Genomic DNA, 26,892 nt, shown 5'->3' with positions numbered 1-26,892 from the left:
ATATATATATACACACATACTATATATATATATATATATATATATATATATATATATATATATATATACATACATATATATATACACATATACATATATACATATACATACACACACACATACTCACTGGCCACTTTATTAGGTACCCCTGTTCAATTGCTTGGTAACACAAATTGCTAATCAGCCAATCACATGGCAGCAACACAATGCATTTAGGCATCTAGACATGGTGAAGATGACTTGCTGAAGTTCAAACCGAGCAGAATGGGGAAGAAAGGGGATTTAAGTAACTTTGAATGTTGCATGGTTGTTGGTGTCAGACGGGCTGGTCTGAGTATTTCAAAAAGAAAATTTATGCTTACCTGATAAATTTATTTCTTCTTAGACACGATGAGTCCACGGATCATCTTCATTACTTATGGGATATTCACTTCCTGGTCAGCAGGAAGAGGCAAAGAGCACCACAGCAGAGCTGTTAAATAGCTCCTCCCTTCCCTCCCACTCCAGTCATTCAACCGAAGTTAGGAAGAGAAAGGAAAAGCCAAGATGCAGAGATGACAGAAGTTTACAATAAAAAACATCCTGTCTAAAAATGACAGGGCGGGCCGTGGACTCATTGTGTCTAAGAAGAAATACATTTATCAGGTAAGCATTAATTTTCTTTTCTTCTTAAGGACACAATGAGTTCACTGATCATCTTCATTACTTATGGGATCCAATACCCAAGCTAGAGTACACGGATGATACGGGAGGGACAAGACAGGATACCTAAATGGAAGGCACCACTGCATGAAGAACCTTTCTCCCAAAAGCCGCCTCAGCCGAGGCAAAAGTATAAAATTTGTAAAATTTTGTAAAAGTGTGAAGAGAAGACCAAGATGCAGCCTTGCAAATCTGTTCCACAGAAGCTTCATTTTTGAATGCCCATGAGGAAGCAACAGCCCTAGTGGAATGAGATGTAATCCTCTCAGAAGGCTGCTGTCCAGCAGTTTCGTAAGGCAAACGTATAATACTCTTCAGCCAAAAATAAAGAGAAACAGCCGTGGCTTTCTGTCCCCTACATTTGCATGAAAATACAACAAACAAAGAGGAAAACTGGCGAAAGTCTTTAATCGCCTGTAAATAAAACTTTAAAGCACGAACTATATCCAAATTGTGTAAGAGCCTCTCCTTCTTAGAAGAAGGACACAAGTAAGGTAAAACAATTTCCTGATTAATGTTCAGATCAGAAACAACCTTGGGAAGAAATCCAAATTTCGTACGTAAGACAACCTTATCCGCATGAAAAATAAGGTAAGGGGACTCACATTGTAATGCTGAAAGCTGAGACACTCTACGAGCAGAAGAAATCGATGCCAAAAATAAAACCTTCCAAGATAACAACTTGATATCTAAGGAATGCATAGGTTCAAACGGGACCCCTTGAAGAACCTTGAGAACTAAATTAAGACTTCATGGAGGAGTAACTGGTCTAAACACAGGCCTAATTCTGGTTAAGGCCTGACAAAAAGACTGAACATCAGGGACATCAGCTAGAGGATTGTGTAACAGGATAGATAATGCTGAAATTTGACTCTTTAAAGAACTTGTAGATAATCCTTTCTCCAATCCTTCCTGGAGAAAAGATAAAATCCTAGGAATCCTAACTCTACTCCAGGAGTAGCCCTTGAATTCACACCAATAAAAGGTATTTACGCCAAATCTTGTGATAAATCTTTCTAGTGACAGGCTTACAAGCCTGAATCAAAGTGTCTATGACTGAGTCAGAAAAACCTCGCTTGGCTAGAATCAATCGTTCAATCTCCAAGCAGTCAGCTTCAGAGAATCTAGATTTGGATGATGGAAGGGTCCCTGAATCAGAAGGTCCTTTCGAAGCGGAAGCCTCCAAGGAGGTAGAGACGACATCTCCACCAGGTCTACATACCAGATCCTGCGAGGCCAGGCCGGTGCTATGAGAATCACTGAAGCCCTTTCCTGTTTGATCCGGGCAATCACTCGCGGAAGAAGAGCAAACGGAGGAAACAGATATGTTAGATTGAATGACCAAGGGGTCGCCAGAGCATCTATCAGCTCCACCTGAGGATCTCTGGATCTCGACCCGTACCTGGGAAGTTTGGAATTCTGTCTGGATGCCATGAGATCCAACTCCGGCTGAACCCATTTGAGGATCAGACTGGAGAACACGTCCGGATGAAGTTCCCACTTCCCCGGATGAAATGTCTGTCCGCTCAGAAAATCCGCCTCCCAGTTGTCCACCCCTGGGATGTGGATTGCCGACAGACAACAAGAATGGGTCTCCGCCCACTGAATTATTTTGAAAACCTCTGTCTGAGACCATATCCCTTGAGTCCTTAGGGAGCCCCAAACTGCTCCCCACCCCTGAAGGCTGGCATCTGTTGTCACAATTTCCCAGGATGGTCTGCGGAAACATGTTCCCTGGGAGAGATGATCTAGAGAAAATCACCAAAGAAGAGACTCCCTTGTCTCCTGTGCCAATAGAAGTCGAGGTGACAAGTCCAAATAAGCTCCGTTCCATTGTTTGAGCATGTCCAACTGCAGAGCTCTGAGATGAAAGCGAGCAAACAGGACGATGTCCATTGCCGCTACCATCAGACCTATTAACTCCATGCACTGGGCCACAGAAGGACGAGGAGAAGATTGCAGAGCTCGACAAGTATCGATAATCTTTAATTTCCTGACTTCTGTCAGAAAAATCTTCATAGACAGAGAGTCTATGATGGTCCCTGAAAGGTCACTCTTGTATGAGGAACTAAAGAGCTCTTTTCTAGATTCACCTTCCACCCGTGTGACCTTAGGAAAGCCATTATCAGGTCCGTGTGTGATTTTGCTAGCTGAAAGGACGGCGCCTGAACTAGGATATCGTCCAGATACGGTGCCACCGCAATGCCTCTTGAACGAAGCACCGCAAGAAGAGACCCCAGAACCTTTGTGAATATTCTGGGAGCCGTGGCAAGACCACAAACTGGAAATGCTTGTCTAGAAAGGCAAACCCTAAGAACCTGTGATGATCCCTGTGAATGGGAACATGCAGGTGCGCGTCCTTTAAATCTACTGTTGTCATAAACTGACCCTCCTGGATCAAGGGAAGGATGGAACGAATAGTTTCCATCCTGAAGGATGGCACTCTGAGAAACTTATTTAGACTCTTGAGGTCTAGAATTGGTCTGAAGGTTCGGTCCTTCTTGGGAACCACAAACAGATTGGAATAGAATCCGATACCTTGATCTTGAGGTGGAACGGGAATGATCACTCCCAGAGCTAAGAGGTCTTCTACACAATGTAAGAACGCCTCTCTTTTTGTCTGGTCTGCAGATAACCTTGAAATTAGAAACCTTCCCCTGGGAGGACAAATTTTGAACTCCAGCTTGTATCCCTGAGACACTATTTCTATACCCCAGGGATCCTGAACGTCCCGAACCCAGGCTTGAGCGAAAAAAGAAAGTCTGCCCCCTACCAGATCCATTTGTCCCGGATCAGGGGCAAAACCTTCATGCTGTCTTGGAGTCATTGGCCGCCTTCTTGGATTGCTTACCCTTATTCCAAGATTGGGCGGGTCACCAATTAGATTTAGCTTGTTCCTGCTTAGTTGAGGGAGAAGAGGAAGAGAATCCCTTGAAGTTGTGAAAGGAACGAAAATTACTTTGTCTTCCTTTCTGCCTAATCTTTTTGTCCTGAGGGAGAAGGGGATTACCTCCTGTAATGTCAGAAATAATCTCTTTCAGCTCAGGACCAAACAGGGTCTTCCCCTTGTAAGGGACAGCTAGAAGCTTTGACTTAGATGAAACGTCCGCAGACCAAGGTTTCAGCAATAAGGCCCTGCGAGCCAAGATAGAGAAGCTTGAAATTTTGGCCCTCAACTTAATAACTTGAAGGGTGGCATCCAAGATAAAGGCATTAGCTAGCTTAAGAGCCTTTATCCTGTCCTGGATCTTGTCCAAGGGAGTTTCTAGCCTGAGGGCATCAGCCAGAGCATCAAACCAGTAGGCTGCTGCACTCATGACGGTAGTTATACAGACCGCCGGTTGCCACTGCATACCCTGGTGAACATAAATTTTCATCAGTAGACCCTCTAATTTTTTTGTCCATCGGATCTATAAAAGCACAGCTATCCTCTATAGGGATAGTAGTTCTCTTAGCCAAGGTTGAAACAGCTCCTTCTACCTTAGGAACAGTTTGCCAAACCTCTTTAACTGAGTCAGCTATAGGAAACATCTTCATGAAAATAGGAGAAGGAGAGAAAGGAATACCAGGTCTCTCCCATTCTCTATTAATAATTTCAGAGGCCTTCTTAGGAACTGGAAAAACATCTGTAAAGGAAGGTACCTCATAATATCTGTCTAATTTGCTAGACTTTGGGGGGACAACACTGTGGAGTCACTATCATCTAGGGTAATTAAAACCTCTCTAAGTAAGAGACAAAGATGTTAAAGTTTAAACCTGAAAGATACCACTTCTGAGTCGGTCAAAGGTAACACCTCCTCCGAATCTATGATTTCTCCTTCAGATGCCAGAGCAGGAACCTCATCCTCAGATCTGTGAGAAGAGACTTCTGAGATAGCTACCACAGCATCAGAAACCTCGCTAACTGCAGAAATGGACTTTCTCTTGCGATGGCCCTGCAACATTGGAAAGGCAGACAAAGCATCAGAGATAGTAGTAGACATAAGAGAAGCTATGTCCCGTAGTGAAATTCCAGAAGGAACTACAGTAGACGTGCAAGGCACTTCTGGTGAGGGCGATAATTTTTGGGACACTTGGGGAGAAAGTTGCTGCAGAAATTGACCCTCATCAGAGGACTCTTGGACAACATCTGTCTGAGAGTAGATTGGCTCAGCAAAAATTGTATCCCTAAAATTCACAGTCCTTTCAATACATGTAGGACAGAAAGGGATTGGTGGTTCCACATTTGCATCAAGACATAAAGCACATGTAACAGCTTGCACCTCATCTTGGTCCATTTTTTTCACATAAAATATTGGTATTGAGCAGAAAAAATACTGGGAATAACAATAAAATTAAATTATCAAAAACTGTTACTGTCTCTTTAAATGTAAACGTTTTTTCTTTCTCTTGACAAACTTCTAATTTTGCTGTAGTTACAAAACGGTTAGAAAATTTAAGCAGTAATTAAACCTCTGCACCACAGCAACCTGCTGAGGTGCTCCTACATTAACCAATGCTACCGGATCTCTTGTAGAAACTAGGACTGCATCTGTGCTAAAAGCGCATGAAAAGTGTTCTACATGCTGCTCTAGCCCAGACAAACCCCAGTACAGCACATCTGAAGACCTGAAACTGCTTGGAAATAGTGCTACAAGCAGAGGCTCCAAAAAGTCCCACCCTTCGTGGGCGTGCTGCAAGTCTCTGCTTCCCTCTCAGGGAGAAAACTAAAGTGAAACCACCAGAGCCCTCCATTATAGTGAAAATAAAAATAGCAACATAACTCCAGCCCCAGTGCCTGCACCTAATCACTGCCCAAGTAAGACTTCTTTTCTGAAAGTCTGAAACTGTCCCTACATAACTAAGGGTTACCATTAACCCTTTATGTACCGTAGTGCTAATGAAACAAACACTGAGACTCCTTAGATCCCAGAAAAAGGCAGAACTTACCTCAAACACTGCCTGGCAGTAGGGCAGTTCCCAAGCTTGAGAGGTCCTCTCTCTCACATTGGCCTGAGAGATAAGCAATGCTGAGTCAGTAATAATCTCAGGCTGAAGGATATGGGGCAGCTGAAAATGGGAGGCGCAGTGAGAATTATGTCCCACCAGTTCCCATAGCTCTAAAGCCACCAGAGATCTACTGTAGAGACTGATATGGACTTGGCTACACCCCAGAACAAAGTAGCACTCTCTGGCACAACTCATAAAACAAAAAACTCTTGATTGAAGAATCTAAACTAACACCTCACTTTACCTGCTTCCTATCACTAACGTAGGCAAAGAGAATCACTGGAGGGGGAGGGAAGGGAGGAGCTATTTAACAGTTCTGCTGTGGTGCTCTTTGCCTCTTCCTGCTGACCAGGAAGTGAATATCCCATAAGTAATGAAGATGATCCGTGGACTCATCGTGTCTTTAAGAAGAAAACTGCTGATCTACTGGGATTTTCACGCACAACCATCTCTAGGGTTTACAGAGAATGGTCCGAAAAAGAGAAAATATCCAGTGAGTGGCAGTCGTGTGGATGAAAATGCCTTGTTGATGTCAGAGGTCAGAGGAGAATGGGCAGACTGTTTTGAGATGATAGAAAGGCAACAGTAACTCAAATAACCACTCGTTACAACCAAGGTATGCAGAATACCATCTCTGAATGCACAGCACGCGAACCTTAAAGCAGATGGGCTACAGCAGCAGAAGACCACACTGTGTGCCACTCCTGTCAGCTAAGAACAGGAAACTGAGTCTACAATTTGCACAGGCTCACCAAAATTCTACAATAGAATATTGAAAAAATGTTGCCTGGTCTAATGAGTTTCTATTTCAGCTGCGACATGCAGATGGTAGGGTCAGAATTTGGCGTAAACAACATAAAAGCATGGATCCACCTGCCTTGTATCAATGGTTCTGGCTGGAGGTGGTGGCATAACCGGGTGGGGGGTATTTTCTTGGCACACTTTAGGCCCCTTAGTACCAATTGAGCATTGTTTAAACACCACGGCCTACCTGAGTATTGTTGCTGACCATGTCCATCCCTGGACAAAAAATTGAGGCTACAATTCGCACAGGCTAACCAAAGTTGGACAATAGAAAATTGGAAAAATGTTGCCTCGTCTGATGAGTCTCGATTTCAGCCACGGCCTACCTGAGTATTGTTGCTGGCCATGTCCATCCCTTTATGACTACAGTGTACCCATCTTCTGATGGCTACTTCCAGCAGGATAATGCACCATGTCACAAAGTTCAAATCATCTCAAACTGGTTTCTTGAACATGACAATGAGTTCACTGTACACCAATGGCCTTCCCAAGCACCAGATCTCAATCCAATATAGCACCTTTGGGATGTGGTGGAATGTTTCCAACACTTTGTTAAATCTGTACCACAAAGAATTAAGGCAGTTCTACAGGCAAACGGGGTCCAACTCAGTACTAGCAAGGTGTACCTAATAAAGTGGCTGGTGAGTGTATACAGTATATATATATCTCAATCAGAAGAGAGAGCCGCACTCCTGAGATAGAACAAAAGCTAGAATATCTTCCATGCCTGTTCATTTTCATTGCAATTCAGGGTGCACACTCTTTTAGCAATTCACAGAGAAAAAATATCCTGTAGCATATCAGTCTGGCTCTGCCCAATGACAGTCCAGCGCCGAAATACCAGGCAAATCTTCCCTGAACAAGAGAAACAACAACCCGAGACGATCGTTTCGGCCTTCTGTGGGCCTCGTCAGTGAGGTGCAGTTGTATCTCTCTAAAGCAGAGCTTTGCAAACTTTTCATGTTGGTGGCACACTTTTTAGACCTACATCATTTCGCGCACAGTAATTCAGTTGTACTAGCAAACAGGAGGTTAAACTAACTTGTTTTAAGAGATACGGACACAAACATAAATTATATAATAACAAAATGTATTTACAAGTAATAGTATGTATGTGCAAGAATTAAAAATTAGTTTAATATCACCAATAGCTACTTACTATTTTAATGGGCTGTATGAGGTTGATGGGATGAACACAGTTTCTGAATATTTGGTGGAATATTAGATAAAGACACTCGCATTTCATCATCAAGCATTTTTAAGCTTCCACTTCCTATCAATATATCAAGAGCAGGAGCAGCAATGCACTACTGGGAGCTAGCTGCAAAAAAACTTCTGACTTAAGCTCAGCGTTTAATCTGCTGCCCTCAGAGCTCTGTGAGTCCGATTGACTACTGTCTGCGCTGCAAACACACTGCTGCCCCACTCACTGACTACACATGCAGTCACGAGCCAATTAAGGAGACTTCACGTGCAGTCAGGAGCCAATGTCCCGCCAAAGCCGCCAAAGGGAATAGTTTCAGTTCCCGCTAAGCTGCGCCAATAGGTTAAGATGATCTGTGACCCACTAGGTATCAATCACGTGTCAACCATGTGATATGCGTAGAAGGCAGGCAGAAAGTCGGAGACCAAAAAAAACATAATTTATGCTTACCTGATAAATTTATTTCTCTTGTAGTGTATCCAGTCCACGGATCATCCATTACTTGTGGGATATTCTCCTTCCCAACAGGAAGTTGCAAGAGGATCACCCACAGCAGAGCTGCTATATAGCTCCTCCCCTCACTGCCATATCCAGTCATTCGACCAAAACAAACCGAGAAAGGAGAAACCATAGGGTGCAGTGGTGACTGTAGTTTAATTAAAATTTAGAACTGCCTGAAAAGGACAGGGCGGGCCATGGACTGGATACACTACAAGAGAAATAAATTTATCAGGTAAGCATAAATTATGTTTTCTCTTGTGAAGTGTATCCAGTCCACGGATCATCCATTACTTGTGGGATACCAATACCAAAGCTAAAGTACACGGATGATGGGAGGGACAAGGCAGGAACTTAAACGGAAGGAACCACTGCCTGTAGAACCTTTCTCCCAAAAACAGCCTCCGAAGAAGCAAAAGTATCAAATTTGGAAAATTTGGAAAAAGTATGAAGGGAAGACCAAGTTGCAGCCTTGCAAATCTGTTCAACAGAGGCCTCATTTTTAAAGGCCCAGGTGGAAGCCACAGCTCTAGTAGAATGAGCTGTAATCCTTTCAGGAGGCTGCTGTCCAGCAGTCTCATAGGCTAAACGGATTATACTCCGAAGCCAAAAAGAAAGAGAGGTTGTCGAGGCCTTCTGACCTCTCCTCTGTTCAGAGTAAACAACAAACAGGTTAGATGTTTGGCGAAACTCTTTAGTAGCCTGTAAGTAAAACTTCAAGGTACGGACTACGTCTAGATTATGCAAAAGACGTTCCTTCTTTGAAGAAGGATTAGGACATAATGATGGAACAACAATCTCTTGATTGATATTCTTGTTAGAAACCACCTTAGGTAAAAACCCAGGTTTTGTACGCAGAACAACTTTATCTGAATGAAAGATCAGATAAGGAGAATCATAATGTAAGGCAGATAACTCCGAGACTCTTCGAGACGAGGAAATAGCCATCAGTAAAAGAACTTTCCATGAAAGAAGTTTGATATCAATAGAATGAAGGGGTTCAAACGGAACCCCTTGAAGCTCCATGGAGGAGCAACAGGTTTAAACACAGGCTTAATTCTAACTAAAGCCTGACAAAATGCCTGAACGTCTGGAACTTCTGCCAGACGCTTGTGTAAAAGAATAGACAGAGCAGAAATCTGTCCCTTTAAAAGAACTAGCTGATAATCCTTTGTCCAAACCCTCTTGGAGGAAGGACAATATCCTAGGAATCCTAACCCTACTCCATGAGTAATTCTTGGATTCACACCAATGAAGATATTTACGCCATATCTTGTGGTAAATTTTCCTGGTGACAGGCTTTCGTGCCTGTATTAAGGTATCAATTACTGACTCGGAGAAGCCACGCTTTGATAGGATCAAGCGTTCAATCTCCATGCAGTCAGTCTCAGAGAAAGTAGATTCGGATGATTGAAAGGACCTTGTATTAGAAGGTCTTGTCTCAGAGGCAGAGTCCATGGTGGAAAGGATGACATGTCCACTAGGTCTGCATACCAGGTCCTGCGTGGCCACGCAGGCGCTATCAATATCACCGATACTCTTTCCTGTTTGATTTTGGCAATCAGACGAGGGAGCAGAGGAAACAGTGGAAACACATAAGCCAGGTTGAAGAACCAAGGCGCTGCTAGAGCATCTATCAGTGCCGCTTCTGGGTCCCTGGACCTGGATCCGTAACAAGGAAGCTTGGCGTTCTGGCGAGACGCCATGAGATCCAATTCTGGTTTGCCCCAACGGAGAACCAATTGAGCAAACACCTCCGGATGGAGTTCCCATTCCCCCGGATGAAAAGTCTGACGACTTAGAAAATCCGCCTCCCAGTTCTCTACACCTGGGATGTGGATCGCTGACAGGTGGCAAGAGTGAGTCTCTGCCCAGCGAATTATCTTGGAGACTTCTGACATCGCTAGGGAACTCCTGGTTCCCCCTTGATGGTTGATGTAAGCCACAGTCGTGATGTTGTCCGACTAAAATCTGATGAACCTCAGTGTTGCTAGCTGAGGCCAAGCCAGAAGAGCATTGAATATTGCTCTTAACTCCAGAATATTTATTGGGAGGAGTTTCTTCTCCTGAGTCCATGAACCCTGAGCCTTCAGGGAGTTCCAGACTGCACCCCAACCTAGAAGGCTGGCATCTGTTGTTACAATTGTCCAATCTGGTCTGCGAAAGGTCATACCCTTGGACAGATGGGCCCGAGATAACCACCAGAGAAGAGAATCTCTGGTTTCCTGATCCAGATTTAGTAGAGGGGACAAATCTGTGTAATCCCCATTCCACTGACTGAGCATGCATAATTGCAGCGGTCTGAGATGCAGGCGCGCGAATGGCACTATGTCCATCGCCGCTACCATTAAGCCGATTACTTCCATGCACTGAGCCACTGTGGGGCGCGGAATGGAGTGAAGAACACGGCAAGCATTTAGAAGTTTTAATAACCTGGACTCTGTCAGGTAAATTTTCATTTCTACAGAATCTATTAGAGTCCCTAGGAAGGAAACCCTCGTGAGAGGAGATAGAGAACTCTTTTCTTCGTTCACTTTCCACCCATGCGACCTCAGGAATGCCAGAACTATCTCTGTATGAGATTTGGCAATTTGAAAGCTTGACGCCTGTATGAGGATATCGTCCAGGTAAGGAGCCACCGCTATGCCTTGCGGTCTTAGGACCGCCAGAAGTGAGCCCAGAACCTTTGTAAAAATTCTTGGGGCTGTAGCCAACCCGAATGGAAGAGCTACAAATTGGTAATGCCTGTCTAGAAAGGCAAACCTCAGGAACTGATGATGATTCTTGTGAATCGGAATGTGAAGGTAGGCATCCTTTAAGTCCACTGTGGTCATGTACAGACCCTCTTGGATCATGGGTAAAATGGTTCGAATAGTTTCCATCTTGAATGACGGAACTCTGAGGAATTTGTTTAGGATCTTTAAATCCAAAATTGGTCTGAAGGTTCCCTCTTTTTTGGGAACCACAAACAGATCTGCCCCCTACTAGATCCATTGTCTGATAGGGGGCCGCTCTTTCATGCTGTCTTAGAGGCAGCAGCAGGCTTTCTGGCCTGCTTGCCCTTGTTCCAGGACTGGTTAGGTTTCCAGGCCTGCTTGGATTGAGCAAAAGTTCCCTCTTGTTTTGAAGCAGAGGAAGTTGATGCTGCACCTGCCTTGAAATTTCAAAAGGCACGAAAATTAGACTGTTTGGCCTTTGATTTGGCCCTGTCCTGAGGAAGGGTATGACCCTTACCTCCAGTAATGTCAGCAATAATTTCTTTCAAACCAGGCCCGAATAAGGTCTGCCCCTTGAAAGGAATGTTGAGTAATTTAGACTTTGAAGTCACATCAGCTGACCAGGATTTGAGCCATAGCGCCCTACGCGCCTGGATGGCGAATCCGGAATTCTTAGCCGTTAGTTAAGTCAAATGAACAACGGCATCAGAAACAAATGAGTTAGCTAGCTTAAGAGTTCTAAGCTTGTCAACAATTTCAGTCAATGGAGCTGTATGGATGGCCCCTTCCTGGGCATCAAACCAGAATGCCGCCGCAGCAGTGACAGGCGCAATGCATGCAAGGGGCTGTAAAATAAAACCTTGTTGAATAAACATTTTCTTAAGGTAACCCTCTAATTTTTTTATCCATTGGATCTGAAAAAGCACAACTGTCCTCAACCGGGATAGTGGTACGCTTTGCTAAAGTAGAAACTGCTCCCTCCACCTTAGGGACAGTCTGCCATAAGTCCCGTGTAGTGGCATCTATTGGAAACATTTTTCTAAATATAGGAGGTGGGGAAAAGGGCACACCGGGCCTATCCCACTCCTTACTAATAATTTCTGTAAGCCTTTTAGGTATTGGAAAAACATCAGTACTCACCGGCACTGCATAGTATTTATCCAGACTACACAATTTCTCTGGCACTGCAATTGTGTCACAGTCATTCAGAACAGCTAATACCTCCCCAAGCAATACACGGAGGTTCTCAAGCTTAAATTTAAAATTAGAAATCTCTGAATCAGGTCTCCCCGATTCAGAGACGTCACCCACAGACTGAAGCTCTCCGTCCTCAGGTTCTGCATATTGTGACGCAGTATCAGACATGGCTCTTACAGCATCTACGCGCTCTGTATCTCGTCTAAAACCAGAGCTATCGCGCTTGCCTCTCAATTCAGGCAATCTGGATAATACCTCTGACAGGGTATTATTCATGATTGCAGCCATGTCCTGCAAAGTAATCGCTATGGGCGTCCCTGATGTACTTGGCGCTATATTAGCGTGCGTCCCTTGAGCGGGAGGCGAAGGGTCCGACATGTGGGGAGAGTTAGTCGGCATAACTTCCCCCTCGACAGACCCCTCTGGTGACAATTCTTTTATAGATAAAGACTGATCTTTACTGTTTAAGGTGAAATCAATACATTTAGTACACATTCTCCTATGGGGCTCCACCATGGCTTTTAAACATAATGAACAAGTATCCTCTGTTTCAGACATGTTTGTACAGACTAGCAATGAGACTAGCAAGCTTGGAAAACACTTTAAAGCAAGTTAACAAGCAATATAAAAAACGTTACTGTGCCTTTAAGAGAAACAAATTTTGACAAAATTTGAAATAACAGTGAAAAAAGGCAGTTACACTAACAAAATTTTTACAGTGTATGTAACAAGTCAGCAGAGCATTGCACCCACTTGCAAATGGATGATTAACCCCTTAATAACAAAAACAGAATAATAAATGACAAAAACGTTTTTTAAACACAGTCACAACAACTACCACAGTCTACTGTGATTGTTACCCTCCTCAAACACGACTTTGAAGCCTTTTGAGCCCTTCAGAGATGTCCTGGATCATGCAGGAAGAAGCTGAATGTCTCTGTCAGTATTTTTAGCTGCACAGAAAAGCACTAAAATAGGCCCTTCCCACTCAAATTGCAACAGTGGAAAGCCTCAGGAACTGTTTCTAGGCAAAAATCAAACCAACCATGTGGAAAAAAACTAGGCCCCAATAAGTTTTGTCACCAAACATATATAAAAACGATTAAACATGCCAGCAAACGTTTTATATTACACTTTTATAAGAGTATGTATCTCTATTAATAAGCCTGATACCAGTTGCTATCACTGCATTTAAGGCTTTACTTACATTAAACCGGTATCAGCAGCATTTTCTAGCAAATTCCATCCCTAGAAAAATATTAACTGCACATACCTTATTGCAGGAAAACCTGCACGCCATTCCCTCTCTGAAGTTACCTCACTCCTCAGAACATGTGAGAACAGCAATGGATCTTAGTTACTTCTGCTAAGATCATAGAAATCACAGGCAGATTCTTCTTCTAATGCTGCCTGAGATGAAACAGTACACTCCGGTACCATTTAAAAATAACAAACTTTTGATTGAAGTTAAAAAACTAACTATAATACACCACTCTCCTCTTACTACGTCCATCATTGTTGAGAGTTGCAAGAGAATGACTGGATATGGCAGTGAGGGGAGGAGCTATATAGCAGCTCTGCTGTGGGTGATCCTCTTGCAACTTCCTGTTGGGAAGGAGAATATCCCACAAGTAATGGATGATCCGTGGGGCTGTAGCCAACCCGAATGGAAGAGCTACAAATTGGTAATGCCTGTCTAGAAAGGCAAACCTCAGGAACTGATGATGATTCTTGTGAATCGGAATGTGAAGGTAGGCATCCTTTAAGTCCACTGTGGTCATGTACTGACCCTCTTGGATCATGGGTAAAATGGTTCGAATAGTTTCCATCTTGAATGACGGAACTCTGAGGAATTTGTTTAGGATCTTTAAATCCAAAATTGGTCTGAAGGTTCCCTCTTTTTTGGGAACCACAAACAGATCTGCCCCCTACTAGATCCATTGTCTGATAGGGGGCCGCTCTTTCATGCTGTCTTAGAGGCAGCAGCAGGCTTTCTGGCCTGCTTGCCCTTGTTCCAGGACTGGTTAGGTTTCCAGGCCTGCTTGGATTGAGCAAAAGTTCCCTCTTGTTTTGAAGCAGAGGAAGTTGATGCTGCACCTGCCTTGAAATTTCAAAAGGCACGAAAATTAGACTGTTTGGCCTTTGATTTGGCCCTGTCCTGAGGAAGGGTATGACCCTTACCTCCAGTAATGTCAGCAATAATTTCTTTCAAACCAGGCCCGAATAAGGTCTGCCCCTTGAAAGGAATGTTGAGTAATTTAGACTTTGAAGTCACATCAGCTGACCAGGATTTGAGCCATAGCGCCCTACGCGCCTGGATGGCGAATCCGGAATTCTTAGCCGTTAGTTAAGTCAAATGAACAACGGCATCAGAAACAAATGAGCTAGCTAGCTTAAGAGTTCTAAGCTTGTCAACAATTTCAGTCAATGGAGCTGTATGGATGGCCCCTTCCTGGGCATCAAACCAGAATGCCGCCGCAGCAGTGACAGGCGCAATGCATGCAAGGGGCTGTAAAATAAAACCTTGTTGAATAAACATTTTCTTAAGGTAACCCTCTAATTTTTTTATCCATTGGATCTGAAAAAGCACAACTGTCCTCAACCGGGATAGTGGTACGCTTTGCTAAAGTAGAAACTGCTCCCTCCACCTTAGGGACAGTCTGCCATAAGTCCCGTGTAGTGGCATCTATTGGAAACATTTTTCTAAATATAGGAGGTGGGGAAAAGGGCACACCGGGCCTATCCCACTCCTTACTAATAATTTCTGTAAGCCTTTTAGGTATTGGAAAAACATCAGTACTCACCGGCACTGCATAGTATTTATCCAGACTACACAATTTCTCTGGCACTGCAATTGTGTCACAGTCATTCAGAACAGCTAATACCTCCCCAAGCAATACACGGAGGTTCTCAAGCTTAAATTTAAAATTAGAAATCTCTGAATCAGGTCTCCCCGATTCAGAGACGTCACCCACAGACTGAAGCTCTCCGTCCTCAGGTTCTGCATATTGTGACGCAGTATCAGACATGGCTCTTACAGCATCTACGCGCTCTGTATCTCGTCTAACCCCAGAGCTATCGCGCTTGCCTCTCAATTCAGGCAATCTGGATAATACCTCTGACAGGGTATTATTCATGATTGCAGCCATGTCCTGCAAAGTAATCGCTATGGGCGTCCCTGATGTACTTGCCGCTATATTAGCGTGCGTCCCTTGAGCGGGAGGCGAAGGGTCCGACATGTGGGGAGAGTTAGTCGGCATAACTTCCCCCTCGACAGACCCCTCTGGTGACAATTCTTTTATAGATAAAGACTGATCTTTACTGTTTAAGGTGAAATCAATACATTTAGTACACATTCTCCTATGGGGCTCCACCATGGCTTTTAAACATAATGAACAAGTATCCTCTGTTTCAGACATGTTTGTACAGACTAGCAATGAGACTAGCAAGCTTGGAAAACACTTTAAAGCAAGTTAACAAGCAATATAAAAAACGTTACTGTGCCTTTAAGAGAAACAAATTTTGACAAAATTTGAAATAACAGTGAAAAAAGGCAGTTACACTAACAAAATTTTTACAGTGTATGTAACAAGTCAGCAGAGCATTGCACCCACTTGCAAATGGATGATTAACCCCTTAATAACAAAAACAGAATAATAAATGACAAAAACGTTTTTTAAACACAGTCACAACAACTACCACAGTCTACTGTGATTGTTACCCTCCTCAAACACGACTTTGAAGCCTTTTGAGCCCTTCAGAGATGTCCTGGATCATGCAGGAAGAAGCTGAATGTCTCTGTCAGTATTTTTAGCTGCACAGAAAAGCACTAAAATAGGCCCTTCCCACTCAAATTGCAACAGTGGAAAGCATCAGGAACTGTTTCTAGGCAAAAATCAAACCAACCATGTGGAAAAAAACTAGGCCCCAATAAGTTTTGTCACCAAACATATATAAAAACGATTAAACATGCCAGCAAACGTTTTATATTACACTTTTATAAGAGTATGTATCTCTATTAATAAGCCTGATACCAGTCGCTATCACTGCATTTAAGGCTTTACTTACATTAAACCGGTATCAGCAGCATTTTCTAGCAAATTCCATCCCTAGAAAAATATTAACTGCACATACCTTATTGCAGGAAAACCTGCACGCCATTCCCTCTCTGAAGTTACCTCACTCCTCAGAACATGTGAGAACAGCAATGGATCTTAGTTACTTCTGCTAAGATCATAGAAATCACAGGCAGATTCTTCTTCTAATGCTGCCTGAGATGAAACAGTACACTCCGGTACCATTTAAAAATAACAAACTTTTGATTGAAGTTAAAAAACTAACTATAATACACCACTCTCCTCTTACTACGTCCATCTTTGTTGAGAGTTGCAAGAGAATGACTGGATATGGCAGTGAGGGGAGGAGCTATATAGCAGCTCTGCTGTGGGTGATCCTCTTGCAACTTCCTGTTGGGAAGGAGAATATCCCACAAGTAATGGATGATCCGTGGACTGGATACACTTAACAAGAGAAATAGAAATTTAAAAAAATTTGTGCTGAAGCAGGGACACACCTAAACACTGCTGCCGACACACAGTTTGGAAAGCACTGCTCTAAAGGCATGTGTGCAAGGAGTCCACGTCTGGTTTCCCCCATTACTCCTTTGGCATATCAGTCTAACTCTGCCCAATGGGGGGGGGGGCATAACAGCCAGTGTATACATAACCCTTTGCAGAATGTGTACAATCCTAATGCACGGGAGCTTTTTATTAGTGCAGGCTACTGGTCTATCTATTTTCTATCTATCCTCAAAATCAATGCACAGCGCAGCATTCATATCATTACTTGTGTTTACTACCGAGTTACCTTTCTGGGCCCCCAAAAAAAAAATGAGTAGGTTGAGTAGGTCCACTTCTGATTGATTGTGTGTATATGTGTGTGTGTATATATATATATATATATATATATATATACACACACAAATAAATAAAATTAGTGTGTAGAGTTTGGAGATAAAGATTTACATGTGTGTGTGTTTGATTATAATTTCAGCAAAGCCACAAGTAAATAGTTCCCGTGCCCAAACTCTGGAGTATCTCACCTTGTTGGATTTGATCTGCACACGAGAGGGGCAGGGTGGGAGTTGGTTCAGGGCATTGCTAATTTCCAGAGTCTCTACAGATGCAAGTGCATTGCAAATAGCTTTTACTGACTGCACAACCCTTTCTGCTCGGTGATGTAAATCTGTCTGTGAATGAGGAAATAGCGTTATTGAGAAAATAAATTACTGAGAGACACGAGAGGGAAGAGATTAGAGAGACACCAAGGTATGAAAATGTCTAAGAAGTGAAATGGAGAAAACCAAATAAAAAGGAGATGGCATGTGAGCAAAATACAGTAGCATGTACGAAAGAAAGAAGTAAATCTTTTGTGGTGATATAGAAATAAAATCCAATTATATAAAATTTTAGTTGCTCAAGTAGATTTACTTGGTGCTCCCTCCCAAAAGTAACAATATTAGGAAGACGAAAAAGAAAAAAAAATGGAGGTTAAAGGGACAGTCTAGTCCAAAATAAACTTTCATGATTCAGATTTTATCACCAATTTTGCTTTGTTCTCTTGGTATTCTTATTTGAAAGCTAAACCTAGGAGGTTCATATGCTAATTTCTAAGCCCTTGAAGGTCGCCTCTTCTCTCAGGGCATTTTGACAGTTTTTCACCACTAGAGGGTATTAGTTAATGTGTGTCATATAGATAACACTGTGCTCACGCACATGGAGTTCAGGTGAGCCAGCTCTGATTGGCTAAAATGGATGTCTGTCAAAAGAACTGAATAAGGGGGCAGTTTGCAGAGGCTTAGATACAATTGAATTACAGAGGTAAAACGTGTACAGTATTATTATAACTGTGTTGGTTGTGCAAAACTAGGGAATAGGTAATAAAGGAATTATCTATCTTTTTATACAATAACAATTCTGGTGTAGTGTGTCCATTTAACTCGTGCACTACAGCCAGTGGTGAGATTCCGAAATTTTAGCAACAGGTTCTGGTTGAATTCTGAAATTTTAGCAAAAGGTTCTGGTGGGATCCGAAAACAAGTTCTCTAAGATCTCTATAACACAGAAACTTTACACTTTCTACATTTTAAGAACAGGCTGAATCCCACCACTGACAACAACTCTAAAATAAATAATTTAGTTCATTATAAGTAATTAAAATGAATTATTCACCAAAAGAGCTACAATCAAAAATATCACACATTACAGATTGAAGCCCACAAAACAGGAAATAAAGGAATAAAAAAGGAGAAAAATCAACACAGTGGCTGTGTTGTAAAAGAAAAAAAAAAAGAGGGACCCCTGGAGAGGAGGGGACCCAACTAGCAATACCCCCAGTACTCCTGCCCTTGCTGATAACTGGAAACCTTGACATTAGTTGGTGGCAATCTCTCTCCAAAACACCAATAGAAGAACAAAAAGTTAGACGTTTCGGCCTGTAAATTGACTGAAATGCGTAGCTTTTAGTGTAATGCATGGTATTTTCCTTTTTAGTGAAAGTAGTTCTTTTGGTGGATAATTTATAATAATTACTTATAATAAATACATTTTTAGAGTTGTAGTGGTCTTTTTCTGCTTTCTAATTTCCTATATTAATGGGACATTAAACTCATTAAATGTAATTCCCCCAAAAATGTTAAAATAGGCACAGTAAAAAAAAATGTCATTGTGCATTTATTATATATTTATTTACCCTGCGTTTTATATAATTTAACACTGAAAATATTTACACAGATCTTTTACATTACAGTGATATATAATATGCATAATTAAAAAAATAAATATATTGACTTTTCAAGAACTGGCTAAATAAAAAGAACTATTAAATGTCTGTATGAAAAACATACCTCAGCTGCAACAAATCCGTCCACCTCATTATGAAAAGTGTCAAACAGTAGAGACAAAGCCTGTCTGAGAACAAACAGCATTAATTATACCTCAAAGGACTCAACAAGTCACATAATGTCATGAATATAAAAACTTCTGTCAACTTGAGACGAAAAACATGAGTCACCCCTGCACCAACTATAAAACCTTACCCACTCCCACCCAAGCTCTTGCAAACAGCATTGTACTAACATTTTATGCTATAATAATATTTTTGGAAGGTTAATGGAAAATGTTGTGTATCTTTTGTGAACATCTTACCTACTGATTGTCTGTTTGACAGGTCTTTCCTGGAGATGAATGTGATGGTTGAAAGTAGATGGGCTTTGACTGTCACTGGCCTAATATGGAAACACAAAAATGCTGTCAAAATGATCAAACTACCTGATCAGTACAAAAAAACAACACTTAAATTTGGTAATGGTGGTAATAAAAAGCAAAACAGTGTCAAATATCACTCAATAGGTAGCATATGCAGCTCAGAAAATGGCTGCACATAATTTATTAACCCTTGAATTGGTCACAAAGCAAAGAGTTAAAGGGACACTGTACCCAAAAAAAATCTTTCGTGATTCAGATTGAGCATGAAATTTTAAGCAACTTTCTAATTTACTCCTTTTATCAAATTTTCTTCATTCTCTTGGTATCTTTATTTGAAATGCACTTTAATGCACTCCCACCACACACACAGTGGATTTTAAGTGAGGGAAGAGGGGTGTATTGTGGGTAATACAGAGAATCTTTGTCTTTTGGGGACGAGGAATGGGATATTCTTTCTTGATACCGAAGCTGGGAACAGACAAAATGAGGCCTCAGGGGGACAAAAGTCCATTATTGATGTAGAGCAGTGTTTCTCAAAACCCAGTCCTGAAGACCCTTAATAGGCCAGATAATCATTATATCTTAACTAGAGCACAGGTGAAATAATCAGCTCATCCACCAGTTGATTATTTTACCTGGTAAGATATAATGAATATCTGGTCTGTAAAGGACCCGAGTTAGGAACACTGATATAGCGTATACAAAAGCAATGTAAAGTTGATTATACAGTTTGGTGGGGGTAAAAGGGACATGCAATTGAAATATAACACAAATACAATGAGTTTACATAAAAAGTGCATGTATGTGGCACGTGCACGGCTGATAGTCAATAATTCATTACCCACTGGCTGGATACTTTTACAGCTTTGTTGGTAGAGAACTTCATTCTTTAGCAAACAAGTAAAATATATTAAGGATACATTAAACTGTAGCCATAAGCTCTGGCAAGATTGTGAATGAAAACACAAAACATTCTTATGACTTTAAAAACAGGAAAGCTGCAAGTTTAGATAAATACTTTAGCAGCTTTTTCTGTTACGTGATAGAATGGTCTTATGTTAAAGCTGTAGCGCTACCTAGTATTAATTAAAATAAAAAAAACGTTTACAGTTATATTGTAGTGAAAATGTTACATGCCCTAATTGATTAAAAAACATGTCATTTTTTTACTAGCTGCAGTGGAAGACCACAGGGGGTTAAACACATAGACAAAGTTACACTCGGGAGACACAGCTCCTTTGTGGGGGTTGAATACATAAGAGTTCCATAGCAAATGGTGAAAAAGTGATACACTGAACTTCAATGTGTATTTCTGCTGTACCCTCTTGTTTACATAGCTTTTCTATAGCCAACACTGCAGTGTTGACATTTTCAGTATAGGTGGCGGTTTCAATCGCCAAAAGCAGATATTTCAAATGATAAAAAAAGATAAAGGTACTATCTGTAAAACACACTCTAACAGGTAACATGGATTATTGGAAGTCCTTTGTGCATTTAATGGTGCATGAGGATGCAGAAATAATGCTGTTGTCAGCAAGGCCCATAATGTTCAAGCACTGAATACTCCTTGCGAAGCACCGTAAAAAGGTACATTGCTGTCGTTAAGGGGCTAAAGAGGAGAATTTTGGGAGATTTAACAAGATTTTTGGTTAATATCTCCTGCCATAATCTCTGTTTTATGATTATATTTTATGGATCTACTATATAAAGTAGCTACTTAGTGAAATAAAGACAAAAGTTAAGATAAACTGGTTTAAATGACTTATATAATCCATCCAAGTTTTAACACCGAACATAACACGTTTTTTCTTTAATGTTTCATCTTTAAACTTAAACACTTCTATGTTCTAATGCAAAAATAATCTGCTTAAGGACAATCAGTAAATGTCTTATTAAAAATAAGTGGGTTATAAAAACTCCCTATTTCTATTTAGGCAACAAAAATTGCCTAAGGTTAAATTAGCCATAATAATTGCACAGCGTGTCAGCTCTTGTCCTTCCTTGTAAACATATGATTTGTTGTACACATATTCAAATATTACAAGTATGCACTCTCCAAGTTGGCTACAATTGTTTATTACACAAACATAACAAAATCTTTTACAATTATTTAGGGGGGGGGATAAACTAAGGGTATATGTGTATATTAAAAGGACATAAAATACAATTTTAAAAGAGTTAAATGGATATGAAACCTAAACATCTTCTTTTGTGATTCAGACGGAGCACATACAATTAAAAAAAAAAAAGAGGTCGTGTCTCGAGCAATAGATGGCAGGAAATTGTGCTGCTATCTTGTGTTCTTGCAAATGGAAAACATTCTTGCACAACTGCTGCCATATAGTGCTCTAAAAATGGGCAGGATCCCGAGCTTATGTTCCAAAGATACCAAGAACACAAAGAAAAACTGATAATATAAGTAAATTAGAAAGTTGTTTAAATTGAATGCGTTATATGGATCATGAATGAAAAATTTTGAGTTTCATATCCCTTTAAACAGAGGCTTAATGCTATATTAAAGGGAGATACAGTATTAAGAAAAAATAGTTAAAGGGGCACTGAACCCAAAAAATTTCTTCCGTGATTCAGATAGAGCATGCAATTTTAAGCAACTTTCTAATTTACTCATATTAACAAATTTTCTTCGTTCTATTGCTATCTTTATTTGAAAAAGAAGGCATCTAAGCTTTTTTGGTTCAGACTCTGGACAGCACTTTTTTATTGGTGGATTAATTTATCCACCGATCAGCAAGAACAACCCAGGTTGTTCACCAAAAATGGGCCGGCATCTAAACTTACATTCTTGCATTTCAAATAAAGATATCAAGAGAATGAAGAAAATTTGATAATAGGAGTAAATTAGAAAGTTGCTTAAAATGTCATGCTCTATCTGAATCACGAAATAATAAAATGTGGGTTCAGTGTCCCTTTAAAAAAAGAGTGAAACAGAGGGTACATGCTATATTAAAGGGACATACAATATTAAGAAAAAATCATTTTAAAAAAAAAAAAGTGAAACTGAAGGTATATGCTATATTAAAGTAACATGGAAAAAAAAAAATCATGAGTCAAACAGAACACACAAAAAAAAAAAAAAAAATTGAATTTAACCTTTTAACGCCGTTAGGACGTCATATTCGATCCAAATTTAGCTGGGCTTTAGCACCGAAGGACGGAATACAACGTCCTAACCTACAACGTCCTAACCTACAACGTCCTAACCGCTTGGCTTTCCTGAAGCCACTGGCGCTTCCCTGATGGGATCGCGGTCTGGAGGGCATGCCTATCATCATAGGGACACCCCCCTGACGCAATCCCATCACTGAAATCTCGTGATCACATGCACAATAGCGAGTATTTCAATTTGTTTACATCGGAACAGTTGTTCCGATGTAGACACGTTAACCCAGACACGAAAGGGTTAAAAGAACACTAAAGTCGGAATGAAACAGAGTATGCAGTTTTAAGATTCTTTTTCAGCGATTTCTGCTATAATTAGATATATGCGTTCTTATAATATACCAATATACAAAATTGCGTAGTAAAAATATAGGGTATGGGGAAACTGGTAGGAATTTACCTAAGAAAAAATAAGTTAGGGCAGTGTGCTCTGGGTATAAGGAATGATTGAAGCTTTGTAGCTACATTTATTTCTTGTCACCAACATACTTGACACTAGAATGCAGGACGTTTTTTTGTCCCTTTCCCACCACTTCGATTCTTCATTTTAACACTTACAGCACTGTCAGCAAACGCAAAACTACCAAACAGGAAGTACGTGACCATTGTGTGCAGCCCTGAATTCCATTAGTTCAGCCAAAAAACACGTATGAACCAACGCGATTATTGCTTTTTAAGACAACATTCCCCTATTTAATTATTGTGTATTAGCCAATTTGCGTGATATAAACACACGTTGTAGCAGAACATAGTGTAGTTTCATTATCAAATTGCAGTGTTTTAATAAATACGCACACTTTCCGAGGCACCAGTTATTACTGAGCATGTCCAAAAGTTTACATTATATACATAGTGAGTCTGTTATTGGATGATGACTGTCACATGATATAGAGGGCTGGCAAATAAAAGTAAGCTTTGAAATGTTAAAAAAAATGTATTGCTTATTTCAAATTCAAAGTAAGTGCTATTGCATTCTCTTTATTTGTGCACATTTTTATTATGAAATTGTACTTATTTAATAGTTCTTTAAAAGCTTTTTTGCTGCATTATAAATCTCATTGAAAATTTAAGAACCACTCAATGCAGTTGAATTAACAAGTGCATAAAAAAGACAATGATTTAAAACCTACTCAGAATTTCAAATAAGCAGCAGATTTTTTTCTGACAAATATATTTTTTCTCCCCCTGTATCATGTGACGGGCATCAGCCAATCACAGACTAGTATACATATAGCATGTGAGCTTGTGCACATGCTCAGTAGGATCTTGTTCTACAAAAAGTGTGAATATAATACAATTTGATAATGTAAGTAAAAAGTGTCTTAAAACTGCATGCTCTTTCTGAATCATAAAAGTTTATTTTGATTTGAATGTCCCTTTAAAGCAGACATCCTCAAACGTGGCCCTCCAGAGGTTTTATAACTACATTTCCCATGATGCTCAGCCAGCTGATATGCTGGCTGAGCATCATGGTAAATGTAGTTCCAAAATCTCTGGAGGGCCAAGTTTGAGGATGTCTGCTTTAAAGGGATAGTCTAGTCAAAATTAAACTTTCACGATTCAGACAGAGGGCTCCATGTACTAAATGGCGGGCGGACAGCTTCTCAACTCGCGAAGCTGTCCCCCCGCCTTCGCTACACACGGGCAGCGGATCTGTTGATCCGCTTGCCCGTATGTATCATTACACACTCATCGGAGTGTGTAATGCCCGCCCCTTCAATCGCGCGATCAATCACGCGACTGAAGGGGCTGTCAATCACCGAGAGCGAGCGTGCTCTCTGTGATTTTCCCTCGCCACCTAAGAGGTGGCGTAGGGTGTAGGAAGCAGCGGTCTAATGACCGCTGCTTTTTACATTGCGGGAAGCAGGCTCGCATATGCGAACCTGCCCCTCAAAGGCTCCGGAGCAGCTTTCGCTGCTTCGTACATGGAGCCCAGAGCGTGCAAATTATAGCAGCTTTCTACTTTACTCCTATTATCAATTTTCTTTTGTTCTCTTGGTATCTTTATTTGAAAAAGCAAGACTGTAAGCTTAGGAGCCAGTCCATTTTTGGTTTAGCACCTGGGTAGCACTTGCTGATTGGCGGCTTTAGAAACCAATCAGCAAGCGCTACACAGGTGCTGAACCAAAAACGGGCCGGTTCAGCACCCTGGATAACACTTGCTTATTGGTGGCTACATTTAGCTATCAATAAGCAAGCATAACCCAGGTACTGAACCAAAAATAGGTCGGCTCCTAAGCTTTACATTCCTGCTTTTTAAATAAAGATAGCAAGAGAACGAAGAAAAAATGATAATAGGAGTAAATTGGAAAGTTGCTTAAAATGTCATGCTCTATCTGAATCATGAAATAAAAAATTTGGGTTTAGTGTCCCTTTAACTGTATGCAACACTCTGAAAATAGCACTGAAAATAAACAAAATTATGCCATAACCATATTCGGCATTCGTTTGTGAAATGAATGCTGTATAACCAAAAAATACACATGCCCACTCTGCACCTACAATCGTTTGCGGTTTAGTTTATTGCGCATACACAATCTAAATAAAAACTACTGCTAAGTATAAAAGGCAGCGACAATGCCTATGGTAACAACATTCAGTCACAAGGGACTGTCTGCCACTCCTTCATATTTGCCTGTGAGAATCATTTCTGCATACCAGCTGTGGATTTAATTAAAAACAAGACATAAAAGTGGTATTTAAAATAAACAGTGGTGTTTTCCATATGTGATAAAAAGGAATGATTTGCAATATAGTTGTGAATGGCTCTGTAAAATCTTACCAGCACTAGACTGATAACAATCACATGACCCACTGCCCATAAAGCAAGCGGTAAGCAAATACATTTGTGGGATAGAAACACAGATTTTGATAATAGAACCAAAAGGCACCTCTATTTTAAAGGGACAGTAAAGTCATAATTAGACATTCAAGATTTAGACAGAGCATAGAATTTTAAACAACTTTCCAATTTACTTTTATTATTTAATTTGCTTCCTTCTCTTTTTATCCATTGCTGAAAGGTTTATTAGGAGAAGCAAATAACCTAGGTTCTAGATACTGATTGGTGGCTGCATATATATACCAATTGTCATTGGCTCATCCATGTGTTCAATTAGAAACCAGTAGTGCATTACTGCTCCTTCAACAAATTATACCAATAGAATGAAGCAAATTTGATAATAGAAGTAAACTTGAAAGTTGTTTAAAATTGTATGTTCTACCTAAACCATGAAAGAAAATTTTTGGGTTTCATGTCCCTTTAAGTCTATTACATGAATCAACCGCCCTTCTGCAAATTATTCCTAAACCTAACACCCTAAGACCTGAGATCATGAACCCTTGCTCTGTTGTTACCGATTGTGAGAATATTTTCAGCATCAGTTTAATTAAAGGGATATAAGGGTCAATACTGAAATGTGCTTGAGTTCATTTCAATTTGCAATAGATATGCTTGCATTTGCAAAAATTTGTCTATTAAAATGTATTCATTTTTCAGAAGCATGCGCACACAAGATATATGCATCCCATGCGCATGCATTGAAAAGGCACACCTGCTCTGAGAATCAGCAGTGGCTTTTAAGAAGCAACTTAATCAATCACTGGCACAATACGTACCGCCACTCTGAGCAGATGTGGGGTCTAAATGAGGGTGCTCAGAGCATGCACAGCATATGTGTGTATGCCCCTGATACTGTAATAACTTTCACTTGAAGCACTTTTGATAATACATGTATTTTACACAAATTCTTCTATTCAAAACTGAACTGCAATTATGCACATTTCAGTACTGACTATTATGTCTCTTTAAATCCCTTAATATAGTTTAACATCTATATATCACATCACATATCTCCGTTAAAACTATATATATTAAAGGGATAGGAAAGTCAAACTTGAATGATTCAGATTGAGCATGTAATTTTAAGACACTTAAATTCACTTCTATTTTCAAATGTCCTTCGTTCTCTTGGGTATCCCTTGTTGAAAAAGAATATGCACATATCCTACACAAGTGTGAGAGCTAACTGCTGATTGGTGCCTGCACACATTTGTCTCTTATGATTGGCTAACTAGATGTGTTCAGTAGTTGCCAGCAGTGCAATGCTGTTCCTTCAGCAAAGGATAACAAGATAATGAAGCAAATTTGATAATAGAAGTAAATTAGAAAGTTGTTTAAAATTGTGTGTTCTATCCAAATCATGAAATACATTGTTGGGGTTTCTTGTCCTTTTAAATGTATGGAGTTGCATTTATTTTATTCAGACCATGTACTTTTCCAGTTGCCTTCTTTTGAACAGTTTGTAGTTTATTTATATCCTTCTGGATGCGTCAT

General features: G+C 40.6%; 1 protein-coding gene across 1 annotated transcript in view; it reads right to left on the bottom strand.

Moving 5' to 3' along the window:
• The window catches only part of PIK3C2B (phosphatidylinositol-4-phosphate 3-kinase catalytic subunit type 2 beta), a 315,182-nt gene that overhangs the window by 175,918 nt on the left and 112,372 nt on the right, over nt 1-26,892 (bottom strand). The window contains exons 7-9 of the mRNA XM_053706696.1: nt 19,317-19,396; nt 19,016-19,079; nt 17,213-17,359 (exon numbers count right to left, since the gene is read on the bottom strand). Of these exons, the coding sequence (XP_053562671.1) occupies nt 17,213-17,359; nt 19,016-19,079; nt 19,317-19,396 (291 nt within the window). The remainder of the gene's footprint in view (nt 1-17,212; nt 17,360-19,015; nt 19,080-19,316; nt 19,397-26,892) is intronic.

Source organism: Bombina bombina, chromosome 3, assembly GCF_027579735.1.
Source record: "Bombina bombina isolate aBomBom1 chromosome 3, aBomBom1.pri, whole genome shotgun sequence".
NCBI lineage: Eukaryota > Metazoa > Chordata > Amphibia > Anura > Bombinatoridae > Bombina > Bombina bombina.
This window is presented reverse-complemented; position numbering and strand designations above follow the sequence as displayed.